The 19,836-nt window shown below is 44.8% G+C and overlaps 2 protein-coding genes and 1 long non-coding RNA gene across 4 annotated transcripts in view; 1 reads left to right on the top strand and 2 right to left on the bottom strand.

The window, feature by feature from the left end:
- LOC310769270 overlaps positions 1-19,836 on the bottom strand; it is a 199,390-nt gene that overhangs the window by 37,916 nt on the left and 141,638 nt on the right. The gene's annotated exons all lie outside the window — the stretch shown is intronic.
- Positions 1,995-8,928, top strand: LOC310768039 (phospholipase A2 inhibitor gamma subunit B-like). Its single transcript, XM_083625743.1, has 6 exons — positions 1,995-2,240; positions 3,892-3,992; positions 4,609-4,725; positions 4,927-5,079; positions 6,941-7,081; positions 7,813-8,928. The coding sequence occupies exons 2-6, from the start codon at positions 3,944-3,946 to the stop codon at positions 7,959-7,961; spliced, it is 609 nt and encodes a 202-aa protein (XP_083481869.1). The 5' UTR covers positions 1,995-2,240; positions 3,892-3,943; the 3' UTR covers positions 7,962-8,928.
- LOC310768999 (phospholipase A2 inhibitor and Ly6/PLAUR domain-containing protein-like) lies at positions 11,781-19,803 on the bottom strand. Of its 2 annotated transcripts, XM_083628023.1 has the most exons (6): positions 19,507-19,803; positions 17,430-17,543; positions 15,871-15,987; positions 14,466-14,612; positions 13,508-13,651; positions 11,781-12,279 (listed from the first exon to the last, which is right to left on the bottom strand). In XM_083628023.1, exons 2-6 carry the CDS (start codon positions 17,488-17,490, stop codon positions 12,068-12,070), a joined length of 681 nt encoding a protein of 226 aa, XP_083484149.1. In that variant the 5' UTR covers positions 17,491-17,543; positions 19,507-19,803; the 3' UTR covers positions 11,781-12,067. The 2 variants fall into 2 exon arrangements, with proteins under 2 accessions (XP_083484149.1, XP_083484150.1); XM_083628024.1 differs by lacking the exon at positions 15,871-15,987.

Genomic DNA, 19,836 nt, shown 5'->3' with positions numbered 1-19,836 from the left:
CCCCTGGTTGATGATTTTGTCATATGCAAATATGCGTTATGCAAGTTTCGGGTTGCACAACTCAGTATTTGACTTTGCAGTGCTCTGTTGCTGTACAATTTAATTATGGGTCTATGATACCAATGTAAATATTTTTAGCCATTTTAGGGAGATTAATGGCACAATGTGACAAGGGCAGAAAGGACGATTAAAGCCATTGTCATGGGCCCTTCTCAGGGTGATCCTATTTTTGCAGACTATGGGCACATCCCTATGCGCATATGAGCCAACTCCTAGGGGCCAAGGTCCCTTCACCCACCATAAAATATTTGAGGGGACGAGGGGGGGCAAAGTTGATCGGCATTGCCATTCAAATGGTGTGCATACCACCATTTGAATGGCAATGGGGCTCACCTGCCCCCCCCAATATTTTATTCACGTTGGAGTCCCTGCTTTTGTGCATCCAACACACATTTAAAGCACATAACTTCCCAAAGAATACTGGGAGCTGTAGCTCTTTAAGGGGCAACTACAGTTCCCAGGATTCCTTGGGGGAAGTCATGTGTTTTAAATGTTCATTGGATGTGCTTCAAATGTATGGTGAGCAGGTTTGAGCTGGTGGCAATTGACCAGGAAAGAGATCTTTTGGGTCATGGTGGACAGGTTGATGAAGACTTCGATCCAGTAATTGGCACCTGTGAAAAGCAAGAATGCCACTCTACGGATCGTCAGGAAAAGGACCGAAACTGCCAACAGTGCAATGCTTTCATTCAAATCTATGCCATTGCTACACTTGGAATATTGTGGCCACGTCTCAGAAAACGTATGCTAGAGCTGGGGAAAATGCAGAAAAGGCCAACCAAAATTATTCAAAGGCTGGAGCAACTTCGCTAGGATGGACATTTGATGACTTTTTCATTGAGTGAGAGAGGCGAAAAAAGGTAAATAAAATGGGTGTGTGATAGCATACCCCTCAAGTGTCTCAATTTTCCTGGGACTTCCCAAAATTTGATCCTGATTTGATGTCCCATTTCCCCCCTCCAGCACCACCACTAAGCTTGGGGGGGGGGGGACGAGCGCATATTTTGGTGCCATGAATCAACTGGCTCCCGTGTGCTGAGCACTGCACCAAAAGACGCATGCATTTTGGTGTGGTGCACTCATGCAAGCCAAAAGACCCACATATTTTGGTGCAGCATGTCTTGGTTTTCATCAGAGTAATGTTGGAGGATATGGACACTGATTCTTGATACAATGCATTGTGCATTATGCAGAGAAAGATAAGAGTCTCTCTCTCTCCCCCCCCCCCCAATAGTACTAGGACAGGGGATAGTCCAGTGAAGCTGAATGCTGCAATATTCAAAACAGAGAAAAAGATGTAGTTGTTTTTTCTCACAATGCAGCATTAAAACTATGGGATTCCACAAAATGAGGTGGCTGCCAAGTTGGATAGATTTAGAAAGTGATTATACAAAAACATGGAGGACAAGGCAATGAGTGGCGGCTAGTCCTGGCTATATGCTTTCAGAATCAGTGAGAGTGTGCCTCTCTGAATGCCCTTTGTTGGGGAACAACAGCAGGAGAGGGCTACTGTGCTCATGCTTTGCTTGTCCGTGTCCCCCAAGCATCTGATTGGCCACGGTGGGATACAGAATGTTGGACTGCATGGGCCTTTGGTCTGATCTATCAGGGCTCTTCTGATGTCATTAAGGCATTCTACAGCCTCAGTGCTGTGACAGAAAAAGTCATGCTAGCAGGGAGGTGATGGGGGTTGCAGTCCAAAACATCTGGAGGCCAGCAGGCTGGTGACAGCTGCTCTAAGACCCCCACAAAGTCCATATGTGTCACCCACAATTGGCCTAGAAGTTGGGATGCTGCTTCGCAGGTGGTATTTCAGGGCAGCCCAAACCACACAGACAATTTTTCAGGTGGGTTTTGCACAAAGGTAAGCCTTGCAGTCAAGTCACAGCTGTCCAGGTGAAGCAAAACAAGAGCACGCCAAGGAGTTTTGACGCATCGCCTCGTGCTCTCCCTGAAAAGAACAGCAGGTTCCCGCCCAGAAATTTATTTCTTATTTCCTTCTTCGTTGAGATGGAAGAGTGTCCCAGCTGGGTGATGGATAGCTGGGAGGAGCAGCTGAGGAGGAAAAAATGACATTGCATCTCTACTATAAATAGCCCGAGGAATGGTGCACATTCACTCAGCCTACGCAGTTGACCTTTGGCAACGATCGCCTCTGCTGCAGCTGCTTGGAGCCCCAGGTAAGCTCATCCTTCCAAAGAACAACGGGACCTGCCTCCTGCCTTATACTGAGCCAGGCCATTGGCCCATCTCTCTCAGTGTTGCCTACACTGGCTGGTTTCAGCTCTCCAGGCTTTCAAGCAGAGGTCTTCCCAGACCTCCCTGGAATTGTTGAGGACTGATCTTGAGGCTTTCTTTGTGTTTTTCATGCCGTCTGCCACTGAGCTTTGTCTCTCTCTTTCTTTTATATCCTTCCTTTTCTCCAAGGAACTCGTGGTTCACCCCCTCCCCCCACATTTTATCCTCACAACAACCCTTTGGAGGTAGGTTAGGTTGCATGGGTTACCAGTTTGCTACCAGGCCAGGTTCAAGGTTATTGTGTTAAATCACAAAGACGTAGAAAACTTTGGCCCAAAGTACCTTAAGGACTATGTGATTCCTTAAGTTTGACCTTAAGTTTGACCTTGAGTTTGATTCCTTAAGTTTGACCTTGATCTTTAAGGTCTACTGTTGGCCCACTTTGGGTGGTCCCACATGCCAGCTGGCCTTTTAGGTAAGGTAAAGGGACCCCTGACCATTAGGTCCAGTCGTGGCCGACTCTGGGGTTGCAGCGCTCATCTCGCTTTATTGGCCGAGGGAGCCGGCGTACACGTTCCGGGTCATGTGGCCAGCATGACTAAGCCGCTTCTGGTGAACCAGAGTGGTGCACGGAAACGCCGTTTACCTTCCCGCCAGAGCGGTACCTATCTATCTACTTGCACTTTGACGTGCTTTCAAACTGCTAGGTTGGCAGGAGCAGGGACTGAGCAATGGGAGCTCACCCCGTTGCAGGGATTCGAACCACCAACCTTCTGATCGACAAGTCCTAGGCTCTGTGTGTGTAAAGTCCCTTCACTGTAGAGTTCCCTGCCACCATCTCTGTCTACTTTCAAATGTCTGCTGAAAACCATACTGTTTAGACACTCCTTCTGAACGTGAGATTCTTTGCAAGCACCTTTTACAGATGTGTTTGGTGTTCTTTCTTTCTTTTTTTCATTGCAGCATTACATTTTTAGGCTGCATTCTGCCTTGCTCTATGAAAGTGCAGTCTATAAACAGTTAAAGAAACAAATAAATTCATGGGGAGGAGGCAAGGCAGTGCTGAGAGTGCAGGGGGATGTCTGGGTTGATGGCAGCAGCTCCACGGGCTGCAAATTTGGAGCTTCTCCTGAATTGTGGCTGCTCTGTCACATCATGGCAAATGCAGCTCCAGCCACCAGAGGGGGCCACCATTGACCCATGCTCCCATGGATTTAATAAGTTGGTTGTTGTTGTTTTTTTAAAAAAGGACCTGGGTGTCACTACTGAGGTGTTACTGCTGTGCAGCACTTTGCACACGATGGAAAGATTGCACAAAAAACCTAGTGGAATTTTATTTCTTAAGCTTTGGACAGCATTCACCATCCATGCCAGCTCAGGAAATGTTAGTGTCTTGATTTATAATGGTATGCTACCACCTCTCCTTCTCCTTCTATGGCACAATGTAATGCTCCCCTGCTGTAGTTTTTAGCTTCAATTCATTATGCTTTAATTAAACTTTTTAAAAAAAAGAAAAAGAAAAAAAGATGGTACATAGAGTTTATATATAAATAATTGGTTTCATGGTCTGTTTATTTCTGATCTCCCTTCTAGACAACTCTGGTGAACTGAGTGTTTTGCACCTCTTTGTAACAGAAAAATCACCATGTGGTCTCTCCTTGGCTGCTTCCTCCTGGGTGCTTTCCTAGCTACAGGTGAGGAGATGTCTTACCAGTTTATGGGACTGTTCTGGGTTCTGCAAGAGTTGGTAGCTGCTGAGATAACAACAAAAGCCAATGCTTCTTTTTCCGGAGTCAATAGATATGCGGATGGCATAAAACTAACATCTCAACCCATTCTGAGAAATCTGTGCAAGAAACTAGCCACCATTCTGAATATTTTGAATGTTATTCCCAGGTGGGATGGAGCATGGAATGGGACCAGAGAGATGGCTAGCAAACCTACAAGTTCTCAACCAACAGCAGCAATGAAGTGCTCTCCAGATATTCCTGGACCCCAGGTTCATCAACCCTAGTCAGCTTAGTAATTGATCAAGAATGAAGGGGGTTGTAGTCCAAATCATCTGGAGGTGCCCTATTCCAGATCCACCTGTGTCATGAAATATTTGGCTAAAACAAAGCCAAAAAACACATGGCTTTGCTTGTGTTCCTCTCTTATAGTCCTTGCTTTTGCCAGATTCTTCCTCCTTTGTCATTTATCTGTGACACTCTGTAAAGTGTGCATTGCATAATAATGGTAAAAATAATCATCTAAATTGTGGTGGGCACAATTCTATGAATGGTAAAAACAGCTAAGTGTTTGTTTCTCCAGGTACTTGTCTTCAGTGTGAGGTGTGCTATGGCGGAGGCAACAACTGTACTGGTGAAATGAAGACTTGTGGTGCTGGTCAAGATACCTGCATTATCAGTCTGACGGAGTATTCACAACGTAGGTATTCTTGAGAGTCTTGGGCTGAGATATCACATAGGTGCTATGCTGAAAATTTCATATGTTGACTATTCATTGGGTGGATGTGGATGAAGCAAACCCCTCACAAAAACTATGTCTGTGTAGAAATTTCTTCAACATTATCAGGAGGGGGCTGCCCTATTCTTGACTCAACCTTTCCCTTCTCAATCACCTGTGCAGCTCCCGTGACAATCACATCTGTCACTAAGGACTGTGGCTCATCCAGCTTCTGCAAAATTGGTGCTGAAGAGATAAATCTTGGGAGTGGAGTGCAAGTGAGATCAAATATCGTCTGCTACAAGGAGAATAAAAGTGGAACAGTCTCACTTCCTGGTATGTACTGTCTTGTCTATAAGATCTAGAAACTTGCATGGCTGCCCTCTAATTGTGACCCCTAGTTCTCCAACATAGCTACAATTCCCAGAGTGGTTTAACAGTCTGTTCCTCTTCTTAGGGAAATCTGAGAACTGTAGCTCTGTGAGGGGAGTACAGAAGTTGCCTAGCAACTCTCAGCACCCTTAGAAACTACAGTTCCCAGGACTCTTTGGGGGAAGCCATGACTGTTTCAAGTGTTATGATACTGCTGTAAATGTATAGTGCAGATGGGACCCTAGATTCCCAGGAAGAATAATAGGCTCAGTCCATTATGTAGGAGCAGCCAATGTAGAACCCTACTGACACCAACATTGTTGCCACTTACCAAGATGGTGGCAACAAGGTTGGGATGGTGCAGGTGCCCTGATGGGGGAGCATGGGCTTGTTCTCCTGGTATACCTTCACAGACCCAACCTCACCACAGCCCTGACCCACCAGCCCTGCACAGTACTAGTAAGCATCAGCAACAACAGTATGGGGATGATGGCTCCACATCAACACCCTCCCACTGCAGCCACTTCTGCTTATAAGCCTTACAGCCTTGGAGCCATCTTTAAGAACTCAGCAGCCACGGTAAGCCTCCTTTCACTGAACTGAGAACTGTCTGGCAAAACAGGAACTCAACTTCCTAGTGGAATTAAAATAAAATTGCCCAGTGGAGTTAAATTTAATAGACTGGGGCATCACACTGAGACAGATTTCTAATTTGCCAATACCCTCCGATCTGAATGCTCTGCCCCCTAACCCCAGGGATGGAGAAACTGTGCCTCTGCAGTTGAAGTTGGACTTCAACTCTCATCAGCCTCAGTGGGCATGGTCAATGGTCAGAGATGTTAGGAGTTGTAGTCGAGCAACACCAGAAGGACCCCAGGTTCTCCACCCTGGCTGTAACTCTGTGCTTGTTTGTTATCACTCCTCAGTGGGGAGGGAGCTTTAGTCCATAAAATCTTAAGAACATAAAGAGTCCGCTGGATCAAGACAATGGCCCATCTAGTCCAGCATCCTTACAATCACCAGCTAGGTGCTTGTGAGAACCCCCAAGGACCTGAACACGAGAGCACTCTCCCCTCCTGTGGTTTCCAGCAAATGGTATTCAGAAGCTCTGAGGATGGAGATAGAACATAGTCATCATAGCTAGTGGCCACGAGAACTTTGTGGTCTATGAATTTGTCCAATCCTCTTTTAAAACCATCCAGGTTGATGGCCATGACTATCTTCTGTGGCAGCGGGTGGCACTGTGGTCTAAACCACTGAGCCTCTTGGGCTTGCCGCTCAGAAGGTCAGCGGTTTGATTCCCTGCAACAGGGTGAGCTCCCGTTGCTCTGTCCCAGCTCTGCCAACCTAGCAGTTCGAGAACACGCCAGTGCAAGTAGATAAATAGGTATCACTGTGGTGTGAAGGTAAACAGTGTTTCCATGAACTTTGGTTTCTATCATAGTGTTCCGTTGTGCCACAAGCAGTTTAGTTATGCTGGCCACATGACCCAGAAAGCTATCTGTGGACAAATGCCAGCTCCCCTAGGCCTGAAAGAGAGATGAGTGCTGCAACCCCATAGTCACCTTTGACTGGACTTAATCATCCAGGGGTCCTTTACCTCCTTTACCTTTTTAATGCTTCATTTTTATATGTCCTGAATCTTTCAGCATACAAATTCAGAACATTAATATTTAGTATTTAATTCCTTCTGGCTTTATTTTTCATCAAAAGAGCTGAGGATAGTGAAAAAACTTGCTTCTTCCTCAGCCCCCTATTGTTTCAGAGTTGAGGCCAGGCATTGGTAAAAGACACCTGATGGCTGACCTTCCATTTCTCTCCATAGTGCTGCCACCACCAGACACCAAACCCAATGGTCTCCAGTGTCCTGGCTGTGTTGGGATGTTTTCCACCAAGTGCAATGAAAAGCCTGTTGCCTGCAATGGAGAAGAGACCAAGTGCATCAACATTTCTGGGAACGTCACAGGTAAAGAGATTCAGTGTTTTCAAAATTGTCTTTCCATCATCCTGATCTTCAAATGTGCTGAAGAGTGGGGTAACCAGAGTGATCCCCATGGCAACTCCATAACCACCTGGTTTAGGTAGGCTGCTAACCCAGCAGTTCGAAAGCACGTCAAAGTGCAAGTAGATAAATAGGTACCGCTCCAGCGGGAAGGTAAACGGCATTTCCGTGCACTGCTCTGGTTCGCCACAAGTGGCTTAGTCATGCTGGCCACATGACCCAGAAAAACTATCTTAGACAAACGTCGGCTCCCTCGGCCAGCAAAGTGAGATGAGCGCCGCAACCCCAGAGTCGCTTGAGACTAGACTTAACTGTCAATGGTCCTTTACCTTTACCTTTTTTAGACTAACGTGGGTTAAAGCAGCTATTCTCCAGTTTTCATGCTTCTCCAAATTTTGCATAGAATCCTCAGCTTTTTTTTAAAAAAAATGTACCTTTAAAGTATCTGTAAAATTCATAGATTTTTTTGAATTTTAATGCATTGAAAAAGATCTGCAGAATGACACAGAAACAGGAAAAAAGCTTATGAATACATGAGATGATAAAATGAACCAGAAATTGACTGTGACCCATCCATTGCTAATCCACATTTTCTCCAAAATTTCATTTTAAAAGGGTGGTGGCAACTATAGTGGGCAGAGAGAGCTGTTCATTGCAGGCTTGATACTGACCAACATGTTGGCCATTTCTTGCAGTGGTTCAGACCATGGATGTTTCCTTAAAGGGATGCGCTAATGAGGCTTACTGTACCATGCTCAAACTGGGGCCAAGAACGTTTGCAGGAATCAGTATGGATGTGGCTACGGCTGAGTGCAGTGCAGCTGTTTCCACCAAAGCTCGGTAACCAGCTGACTCTTACATCGCAGAATGTCATTGCCGCACCATCTTTCTTATCTAAATGGCTTGCCCTTCTTCACATGCTGACTTTCTTATTGATTAGTTTATTAGCTTCTCCCAAAATCAAATCAAAAAATAAATAACTGAAGAACTTGATTATAAATAAATCCTTGCTGTGCAATACCTGTGTCCACCACTTGAGGCAGCATATGCTCCTTTAGAATGAATCCACCAATAGAGAGGGAGATATTTTGTGTATGGCAGTTTAAACTCTTCCTTGAGTTTAAAAATCAAGTGGGTAAATGACCAGATCAATAGGGAATCATGTTGGAAATTCTCTCTGTGTGTACGAGATTCATTTGTTCCAGAAACAGAGAAGAATACAGAAGTTTCAAGAAGCAGCAGAATGCTGAGATTGCTTTGTCTATGCCAGGACATTTTCTGTGGGAGCTTTTTATTTGGACATGTGCAGTGTGACGGGAAGCACTGATAACAACAGTTTTGTGTAAGTTGTTGTGAGTCTTTTGCTTATGCCTTGTGATGAGAGAAGCAGAGAGAGAGTCTTGGCCTCTTGTTGGATTCTAAACCTGCCTTGACAGTGGTGAATGTCTGTATATCTTTGCTACCAATATGCTTTTATGCCTGTCAAGTAAACCTCTACACTTGACTGAATCTTTAAGGCGTCCTTGAGTGTTTATTGTCTACTGTGTGTACCTTCAACCCCAAAGATGCTTCCAAGGAAGGAGCTGCGTTGAGATGTAACTCTGCTGGGTATGGATACTGGTGCGCGCACACACAGCAAAAGTGATGCCGGACCCAATTCTTCTAAATCATCCATCAGAGGTTGATGGATTGATCCAACAAATCAAAGGTAGCCATGAGACTTAATAATAATTTATGGAAGTAAATGTCCCAACTTAAGAGGGAAATATTTTCAGTACAAATTCTCTGCAACAAAATTCTGATGGAATGGGGAGAGCCACATTTTATTACAAAATGTGCATCTGAGCATACGCAGGATGCACTTTCTCAAGAGTAACAAAATGTACGTGTGTGCCAAGTATCCTTAACCATGTGCAGAGTGTCTTTGATCAGGTATGATCCGGCCAATGGTAAGCAACATCCGGAGAGCTGGTGGTTAAGCACCTTTGAGATAGAGGCTTCCATCGTATATCAAAGGGTCTCCAAGGTGGTCTAACTGGCAGTGGTGGGCATGTGAGATAACAGCAGCACTCCAATCAGTGTCAACAGGCTCGGGGAGGCCGTTCCCCACAAGTCCCTGGGCTAAGATATGATGCCACAGAGGCATTGTGGGAAATTTAAATGGCAGCTCCCAGAACCAACTGCCTGGTGCTAATGGCAGGAAGATATTTTGAAGAAGTTTGCTCTGCTGGAGAACAAAGTTCCCGGGCAGGTGAACATTGCTGCCAGGAAAGAAAACCGCCAAACTGCAGACAGGCATCGAAAGCCTTTTGTGCTGGGACTCTTCAAAACTGATTACAAAGAGGAAGCAAAAGGTTTATAAAAAAGTGGAGACCAAAGGAATTTACACCACCAGCCCTACACCCCTGTGGGGATTACTTTGAGCGACAGAGGTGTGTACAATTATTCAGGGATGTGGAGAATGTGGCTAGAAGAAGATGGCTTTAAACTCAGATGCTTTACTCAGAGTAGACCCCACTTACTAAGAATAGGCCATCAAATAAAGCTGAATGTCGGCAGATGCAAGGCAGACAAAATAAAGTCCTTCTTCCCATGGCACGTATTTAATTTATGGAGTTTGCTCCCACAAGATGTAGCACCAACTTAGAGGACTTTGGAAGGATCAGATGAATTTGTTATGTACTGAAGTTCTCACCCTGGGCCATCAGGGGGATACTGTAGATAGTTATGCAAATGAAGGATCGAAAGTGACGTTCAGTGATTGGATAGTTTTAGAAAGTGTCAACAGTTACATTGTTCTGGAGCTCTATATAAGTAGGCTGACTGAGCTCTTCAGTTCAGTTCTATTCTGGCCTCTGAATAAACAAGAACTGTTGAAGAATCGCTGTGTCGTCTGATATGTTCGCCCACAACTTAACAGAATTCATGGGCAATAAGGCTCTCACTGGCTTCAAGTCACAATGGCTGCGCACACTGCCAGAATGGTATGCCTCTGAATACCAGTTGCTGAAAACTGCAGGAGCGAAGAGTGTTGTTGCACTCAGGCTGTCCTTGCAAGCTTTCCACAGGAATCTGGTTGGCCACTGTGAGAGCAGGATTCTAGACAAAATGAGCCTTTTGCCTGATCCAAGCGGGCTCGTCTTACAATCTACTTAACACGCTAACTCTAAAACCTGGCACAAACAAATGCTAACTGGGGAAAAAACAAGAAAGATGTGGGTGGCGTGATGAAAATACAATAATGAATGCCAGCTACAGTGGTACCTCGGGTTACAGATGCTTCAGGTTACAGATGCTTCAGGTTACAGACTCCACTAACCCAGAAATAATACCTTGGGTTAAGAACTTTGCTTCAGGATAGGAACAGAAATCGTGCAGCAGCAGCGGGAGTCTCCATTAGCTAAAGTGGTACCTTAGGTTAAGAACAGTTTCAGGTTAAGAATGGACCTCCAGAATGAATTAAGTTCTTAACCTAAGGTCCCACTGTATTGTTTTTTCATCATCGGAAATGGATCGGAAAGGGTGGGGTGGGGGGTTTCGAACTAGTCCAGCGTTCTTCTAAATATCCTGCTCCCAAGAGACAGATTTTGAAAAAGAGCAATGAATGAACCCACCAAACCAACTATTTCCATGAACACAGAATCATAGAATTGAAGAGCTGGAAGGGACCACAAGGGTCATCTAGTCCAACCCCCTGCAATGCAGGAATCTTTTGCCCAACATGGGGCACAAACCTATGACACTGAGATTAAGAGTCTCAGGATCTACCGACTGCGCTATTCCCCCAAAGCACAGTGATTGGAGAACCTTGATAAAATAATTCTTTCTCATTGAAAGCTAGACCTGTCTATCAAAATGATTTATCTCCTCCTCGCTCTCTCTTCACTCAAGTTGCATCAGGGCATTTCTCTTATAGTCAGCTTGCTTTCAATTTTAATAGCCACCGCAGCAAAAAATTCTGTGACTTCTTTTGAATAGTGTGGCATGAAGCTTTGCAGGGGGTGGTTAATCACTGCAACCCAAAGGACTTTGCTGACATTGTGATCTTATTTGATCAAGTAAAACACACACACCACAGTTCACTTGTGTGTCGTATTTCACACAGAGCCAATGCACGGCTATGGAATCCAGCTTGTAATTTCCTTAGCTCCACTTGGAGCTGTCTATGGTCCTGATTTTTTGTCTTAGCTCCTACACCATTTGCCAGAGCTTTCCTCTGGAACATAAGGACATAAAAAGAGCCTGCTGGATCGTGCCCATGCCTCACCTAATCCAGCATCCTGTTCTCACAGTGGCCAACCAGATGCCTATGTGAAACCCCAAACAGGATTCGAACACAAGACAACTCTCCCCTCCTGTGGTTTTTCCAGCAACTGGTATTCAGAAGCATTGATGCCTCTTACCATGAAGGAAGAGCAAAGCCATCATGGCTAGTAGCCATCAATAGCCCTCTCCTCCATTAATTTGTTTAATCCTCTTTTAAAGCCATTGTTTTTTCCCCTGTGGAAGTGAGTTCCATAGATTAATGATCTGCTGCGTGAAGCAGTGCTTGGCCTAAAATCTGATCTAAAACAGGATAAGCAATGCTGGCTGCACCCAGCGTACCCACCCAGTCTGTTAGCCCATAATAGACAGCACTCATCATCATCATCCAGAAGCAGGATTTCAGTACCAATACTCTTCAGCTACAGCTGATGTATTTTATTTGTCACCTACCAGTGTTATTGGCTGGTCGCTGCTTGATGACATCACTTGAGTGCCACCATGCTCTGCTACTGCTGGAGGTCATGGCGGAACATAAAAAAATAGACACTAGTGTATCTTGGGCAATTTGAGCTCTTCATTCACTGTAAAGCCCAAGGCCTATAAAGGGCCACTAAGGGCCACAAAGCAAGTAAGCAAGGAGGAAGGGCTCAGGCAGGATCTCTTGGTCTTCGTGCCAGAAGAAAATCAAGGAAGGATCTTCACATGAAGAAGGCAAGCAAGAACTGGGAGAGAAAGTGCAAACAACTCTGGAGTGTAGTCAGCCTTTCCAGAGATGGTCTTCATGGGAAGGCAAGTGCCTGCTCCATGTACATGAACCCCAGCAAAAAATACCATCCCTTTTTTAAAATCATCACAGACAACCTTGTTTACACAGCCCTTGATGGCCACTGGTGGTCCTGCAGAGGGAATAGAAGGAAAGGACAGTCAGCATTTAGGCTGGAAATCGAACCCATCTTAACTGGTTTCCAGATTTTGCAGTTCCATATTTCTGAAATGGTGGCTAGGGAAACCCAGCCAGGTGGGCAAGGTATAAATAGTTGTTGTTGTTGTTGTTGTTGTTGTTTCCAAGGCAACTTGGAGAAAAAGGGAGGAATCAGGTTGGATTCGGGAGTTTCAGAATTTTTCTGAGAGGGAAACTTAACTGCTAATTTTTATATGGAAGCTTCTAATTTCCCCCCTTCATTCTTTGGAAGTTATGAAATCATAGTGCACGCATAAAAGGATGACATGGTGTGATGACTGTACTTCATCATCGCACCATTTTGCAAATTAGACTTTTTTAAAAATTAAAAAGACTGGGGGAAATGGAACAAGATTCTCTTGGGTCAATTATCTCATGAAAAGCAAAATTCTATACAGTAAGTCTACCCTAATTCATATTCTAGAAAAATGAATCCCAGTGGGAGACATATACTAACAAATTTTTCCCATGCTGTCATAGGAAGTCAGGTTTTCCCAGAATGAAAAAAAAAATCTTTTTGTTGTTGTCTCCCCTCCTCATCCTCCTCATCATCTTGCTATCCATCCTTCCTCCTCTGCCTCAGCTTTGAGCCTCCTTTCCTCCTCCAGTCCTTGCCATTGCCTCCTCCTAACTGTCATTATGGTGTCATTCATAGGGTTAGTGCCATCTGTCTGCGGCCATGTGAATTACACCTTGACAACAGTCTTATACAAATATATATATTCAAGAAAGTGTGTGTGTGTGTGTGTGTGTACTTTACATATTTAGATTAGAATAAGCCATACTCAGAGTAAATCCACTGAAAACCAGTATGCATGTTTGTGTATGTGTTCCAATGAAGTTGGATGATGAGAAGATCAGGGCAGCATAAGGAAGTACTTCATCATACAGTCCCTAAACTGAACTATGAAGCTGAACAAGATGTGCTGATGGTTGCTAACTTGGAGAGCTTTAAAAGGGGGTTTGGACAGGAGGATGTGGCTGTCAATGGCTGCTAGTCATGATAGCTCTATTAACTTCTGTAACTGAATATCAGCTACTGCGGATCACAAGTGGGACAGAGCTATTGTACTCATGCACCCCTTGTAGGCTTCACTTCTGTGAATTCTGGAATGGCTGGGCCTCGGGTCCAATCCAGCAGAGCCATTTATGTGGTTACTTACCTGTCCTTGCAGTCCCAGACATGTCAAGGCAATAGTCCTGGTCTCCAGTACATTCGACAATCACTTCTTCGTTGCATGTATATTTCTCCAGACCAAAGCAGGCTGGGCACTTTATTCCATTGAATGTAGTGCTTATGGGTGGGACTGGGAGAAAGAAGAGACAGTCCAGATTTGGGAGGAAGGAAGAAGAGAGCTCTAAACACAAGGGTGGAAATCACAAATCCACCTTCTCCCATAGAGCTGAGTGGCTAGTAAGTGCAAGCCAGGTTTTCTCTAAGTCCACTAAGTTGTTACAGTACAACAGCCTTTGGTTGCTTTGCCTTGATATTCTCGTAGTACTGGAGAATTCAGTCGGGAAAATGCTGATGTACCTATCGGAGCACTTTGATATGCAAAACTTGCACTTTTACAATTGCCATATAATATCTATTTGCATTTGGGAAGAATGGTATCTTCCGTGCGGCAACACCTGCACTTTGGAGATCCCTGCCTTTGGGCATTCAGGAAGAGGCCCTCGATATTTTGCTCTTGATGCCTGCTCAAAACTTTCCTGCATTTGGAAAGTCTATCCAGACACCTGATTCATAGAATCATAGAACTATAGAGCTGGAAGGTACCCCGAGGATCATCTAGTCCAACCCCCTGCAATGCTAGTCATTTTAGACAATATTGAGTTGGGTGGACAATATTTTAGACAGTTGAGTATGGTCAGACTCAGTAGAAGACACCTTCCTATGGTCCTATGATTCAGTGACCAGCTCTTCAACAGTTCTCTCTGGGCCTTGTTAAAGCAAACACACACAAGTAAGGAAGTGGCTCGGTGATAGAACCGACATCCATTTTGCAAAGCACTCTTCCCCAGCCCAAGTAGAAAGCTGGTGGTTTTTTTTAAAAAATGACACCGTAGAATGTGGAATGATAGAATGGGCAAAGACAAAGGGATACACCAGTGACTTACCATCAGGAAAGTAATGATTGCACTCATCCTCGTTGCAGCAGAGAAGCCTGCTTGATACAATTCCTGACTTGCCCACATTAAATGTGGAAGGGCCTTTGTAGATGCAGTCGCTGGGGAGGAAGCAAAACTTGTGAATAGTCCTTGGTCCTGTTGGGATCAAGGAAGAGAAAGTTTTAATCAGAAGAGAGGTCCCTGGCGTAAATGATTAGCCCTGTAATCCAAATTATACTGACCTGGAGAGAAGATGTATGCTACATTTTGGAATATACCTTCAAAGCCATGGCTTCCACCATAGAATCCTGGGAACTGTAGTTTGTTTAAGGGTGCTGGGAATTGTTAAGAGACCCCCATCCCCACCACAGAACTACATGTCCCAGCATGTCCTGGGAAGAGAGATTGATTGTTAAAACCACTCTGAGAATTGCAGCTCTGTGAGAGGAATGTAAGTCCACAAACTGTTGAGAGTAAGGCAACAATGGCTGCAACAAGTAACTTGATCCAGTTGGGGGTGGCAGACAGAAAGGCAGTCTGGTCTTCCTCCTCCCTGATTCATTCTCTTTTAGTAACTGCTTTCTGGTAAAAGAGATCCCTTCCTTCCAGTTTTTACTTCCTTCCTACCCTTCTCCAAGTTCATTCATTGCGAGTTTCCATGTGCTGGTGTTAACTTCTTGGCTCCATCTTGGCAACAGGTAAAATCTTAACTCAATGTTTTTGGTTGCCACGAGTAATAAGCCTTATGTTTTCTTTATCCGTTCAACCAGCAGTCTTACCAGCCTATTTCTTTCTGCATACTGCTGTAATATATTTACCAAACTCCAGCATAAGCACCCCCTCAGCACCCTCAATCAGCAATAGTTCCCAGGATTCTTTGAGAGAAACCAGGATGATTGAAAGTGGTATCATGGTGCTTTTAATGTATGGTGTGGACTGTCCCATTCGCCCCATACATGTAAAGCACTATGAAAAAACTCTGAACAGTCAAAGAATTCTGGGAGCTGTAGTATGTTAAGGCTGAGAGCTGTCGGGAGACACACACACCCTTTCCCTTCACAGAGCTACAATTCTCAAAGTTACCTATGAAGAAGGTTTGACTGTTAAACCACTCTGGAAACTGTAGCTTTGTGAAGGGAATAGGAGACTCCTAACAACACTCTCAGCCCCTTTGACAAACTCAAAGCTCCCAGAATTCTTGGAGGAAACTGACAGTTTAAAGTGGTTCTCATAGCATGTATGGTGTTCATGTGGCCTCGGTAAACTCAATATGGTTGACTTCTGAGTAAATCTGCTTGGGCCTGTTCAGTAAGACCACCCAGTCCATGGAAAAGAAAACTATAGCCTTGCCTCATTCCTGCCATCCACCCTATTTGCTGGAACCTGTGGGTGTGTGACATCTTATGAAACTCACCTGTTGTGTTCACGGTTCGTGCTGTGCCACATTTGATGAGCCCACCAGGGCAAATGATCTTACTGCCACTACAACTGTCCCCAGCAGCTGAACATGACTCACATGGCAGACATCCCCCTAAAGCAGGAGCAAGTAAAAGCAGACAAACGGCATATTCACTGTGGCCAGGACCCCTGGAGGGCATCTTTTAACCCTAAGAGCCAACACAATACTCATTGGATGGGTGGGTGGTAGAGGACTCCAACTCCCAACATTCCTGACTATTCCTTGTGCTTACTGAGACTGATGGGAGTTGGAGTCTAAAAAACACCAGGAGAGTGCTGGGCTCCCCATCCTTGCTGTAAGTAAGCCTTTCTCAAACTTGGGTCCCCATACGTTGTTGGACAACAACTCCCATCATCCCTAGCTCCCAGGACCAGTGGTCAGGAATGATGGGAGTTGTAATCCAACAAGATCTGGGGAACCAAGTTTGAGAAAGGCTCCTGTAAGTGAAAGCCCAAGTAAGAGCTGGAAGAAAGGCATTCCATTCTCACAATTGTCTACCTGATACAAGCACAAGTCACCAACCTACCAATTGTAGTTTTAGGCTACAATTCCCATCAGCCCCAGGCAGCACCTTTTGTGTCATGTTGGACAGGGATGGAGAACTGGATCTTGCCAGTGGGCCAGATCCTTACCTTCCCCGCTGCCCATGAAACAATTTTGACAGGCGGTGAGGCTGCCTACCTGTCAGTCATCTGCCATCATTATGTTGTCGGGCAACACCGTCAAAGGAAATCGCTCTTCAGCAGCCCTCTTTGCTGCATCTTTACCTACCCTACAGCTGATGAGCTATATGGGGCAGGTGAAGATGACCTCATAGGCCAATGGAGAGTCCTGCTAAACCTAATTAGAAAGTCCATGTGCTGCTGGTTACCCACCATTGGTTTAGAAGTTGTATATATTTCTTTTGACTTATTTAATCAAGAACATATAATTCAATTACATAGTAATCTAAAGAAATAAAAAAGAAAACTATGCAGCTAATGCAACTGAATGAAAATCAGACACACAGATAATTTTAAAAAAGCCAGTTGAGGTAATTTCGTTCACAATTCCTATGATAAGTAACAATAATTATTGTTGTTGGGTGGGGGGGTAGGATCATATTTATTTATTTATTTATAAAAATGAGGAAGGACCTTGTCCTTGAGGTTTTAGGATATTCTCATTTGAAGCAGAAAATTGCTTTTTTAAAAAAATCAAAGAAAAAGTCAAATATAGCCACCATGGCTAAGTAGCCGTCAGTAGCCTTGCCCTCAGATTTGGAACACATTTTGTTAGCACAAGGAAGCTTTCAGAATGTTAATATGAATTAATTTGAATCCCTGGATGATCCATGATTTAGAGATAGCTCTGTTGTTACAGCATGAGACTCATGATCTCAGGGTCGTGGTTTTGAGCCCCACCTTGGGCAAAAGATCCCTGCATTTCAGGGACCTGGACTAGATGATCCCCGTGGTCCCTTCCAACGCTGCAATTCTATGGTTCTAATAACACCAGGTTCCACCTGCGCTTACCTTTCCTTGTCAGGAATAGTAGCATTCCTGCATGAAACCAGCAGAGGGCAAAAACATGCATCAGAGAAGCCCAGTTCCCTAGGTGAGTCTCTGGGAGCTTGTGGGATCACAGCGCTGCAAGAGAGGTCAGGCATGGCTCACCTTTCAAGGAGTAAAGGCAAGGTACACAGAGATGCATGCCAGCGATAAATCGCTTTGGCTGCCTCTGCGATTTAGTGGGGAGGGAGTAGATATGGAGAAACGGAAGCCATGGACTCAAAATTCAGTCTGACTTACTTTGACCTAGAGCTGGGCTGATATTGTAGCCAGGTTCTCAGATTGTGTGGTTGTTGCCACCCTCTCAACAAATATTCCACTTCTGTCAATGATTAAAGGAGGCACACGTGCTTGAAATTACCAGCACCTGATCACTACAGCCCACCACAGTGGACCACCCCTCCACTGGTGCTTTAAATTATGCCATAATGAATTAGCTAGCCTTTATAACCAATGAACAGCCATGTCATGCTAAATTCCATTCATGCCAGTCATTGCCTTGTGACACAATGATAACCCTCATTGAAGAACGACCCTACCTCTCCCCTCCGCTTTTCCCTCACATGCATGCTTCTGTTTACCCATTAAAACAGTTGGGAAGAATCATATAGCTGTATACTGACTCAAATTTCGTAAATTTACTCCCACCATCTCTGGGTTGATAATAATAATAATAATAATAATAATAATAATAATAATAATAATTTATTTATACCCCGCCCATCTGGCTGGGTTTCCCCAGCCACTCTGGGCGGCTTCCAACAAAACACTAAAATGCAATAACCTATTAAACATTAAAAGCTTCCCTAAACAGGGCTGCCTTTAGATGTCTTCTAAAAGTTTGGTAGTTATTTTTCTCTTTGACATCTGGTGGGAGGGCGTTCCACAGGGCGGGTGCCACTACCGAGAAGGCCCTCTGCCTGGCTCCCTGTAACTTGGCTTCTTTCAGCGAGGGAACCGCCAGAAGGCCCTCGGCGCTGGACCTCAGTGTCCGGACAGAACGATGGAGGTGGTGATGCTCCTCCAGGAATACTGGACCGAGGCCGTTTAGGGCTTTAAAGGTCAGCACCAACACTTTGAATTGTGCTCGGAAACGTACTGGGAGCCAGTGTAGGTCTTTCAAGACCAGTGTTATATGCTCTCAGCTGCTGCTCCCAGTCACCAGTCTAGCTGCCGCATTTTGGATTAGTTGTAGTTTCCGGGTCACCTTCAAAGGTAGCCCCACATAGAGCGCATTGCAGTAGTCCAAGCGAGAGATAACTAGAGCATGCACCACTCTGGCGAGACAGTCTGCGGGCAGGTAGGGTCTCAGCCTGCGTACCAGATGGAGCTGATAAACAGCTGCCCTGGACACAGAATCGACCTGTGCCTCCATGGACAGCTGTGAGTCCAGAATGACTCCCAGGCTGCGCACCTGGTCCTTCAGGGTCACAGTTACCCCATAGGATTGCAAATGGATATTTTTTCTGAAAGCAATTAACATGGAACTGAGCAATTAAGTGTCCGCTACATTCCTTTGTTGTTTTTGATGCAAATAACACACACAATACACATTTACTGGCGTTGCCCCCTCGTTTCATCCCCTCCAACCTCTTTGCCTCCCCATCTTTTCCTTCAAGAAGTCTGCTGTGCAGTGCCAGATTTACATATAAGCTAAACATGCTATAGCTTACGACCCCCACTCTCTTGGAGCCCCTCCAAAAAATTAAAGGGGGGGAAAAACTCTAGATGTATTATTCACTATTGTATTTCACTATTAATATACTTCTTCTTAATTGTATTTCAGTTCAACAATTACTTTGATAAAATACATATTTTGTTATGTGCAAATGGCTTTATAAATTACCATATAGCATATATTCAACACACAAAAAACAGCGACAATTTGTTGTTGACAAAGGACAGCTGGACATATAAAGCGCCCCATTGCCTTCAGTAGTTTCGGGCCTCATCAAACCTAAATCCAGTCCTGGTGCTGTGTTCAGCCTTGAGTCCCGTTAGAGGAAAAGGTGGGGTATAAATAAAGAAGGTTTATTTTTACCATGTCCAAAGTGCCCGGATATTTAGCTCCTCCTTTCTCCATTGCTGGCATGGGAAGGACTATGTATGCAAGCGTCATTCAAATGAGCACTAAGGAAGCTGACGGAAGGGCGACCCCCTCTACAAATCTCAAGCGAGATAAGCAGGCACACACAGCCCTGAAAAGTGGTGGCAGCCGAGGGGGCTGAGCTTGGCCAAATAGCACATGGGGCCAGTGGCAGCGGAAGTCCTCAGCAGGTGTGCTTTAGCATCCGCATGCCAGTAGTGGCTGTCACTCCTAAGCACTCCTAAGCTTCTGTTGAAAAAAGCTGATGAGCATGAACTCCTATTC

Source organism: Podarcis filfolensis (genome assembly GCF_964270895.1).
Source record: "Podarcis filfolensis genome assembly, chromosome: 8".
Lineage (NCBI taxonomy): Eukaryota > Metazoa > Chordata > Lepidosauria > Squamata > Lacertidae > Podarcis > Podarcis filfolensis.
Note: the sequence above shows the minus strand (reverse complement) of the source record. Positions and strands in the feature narration are given on the sequence as shown.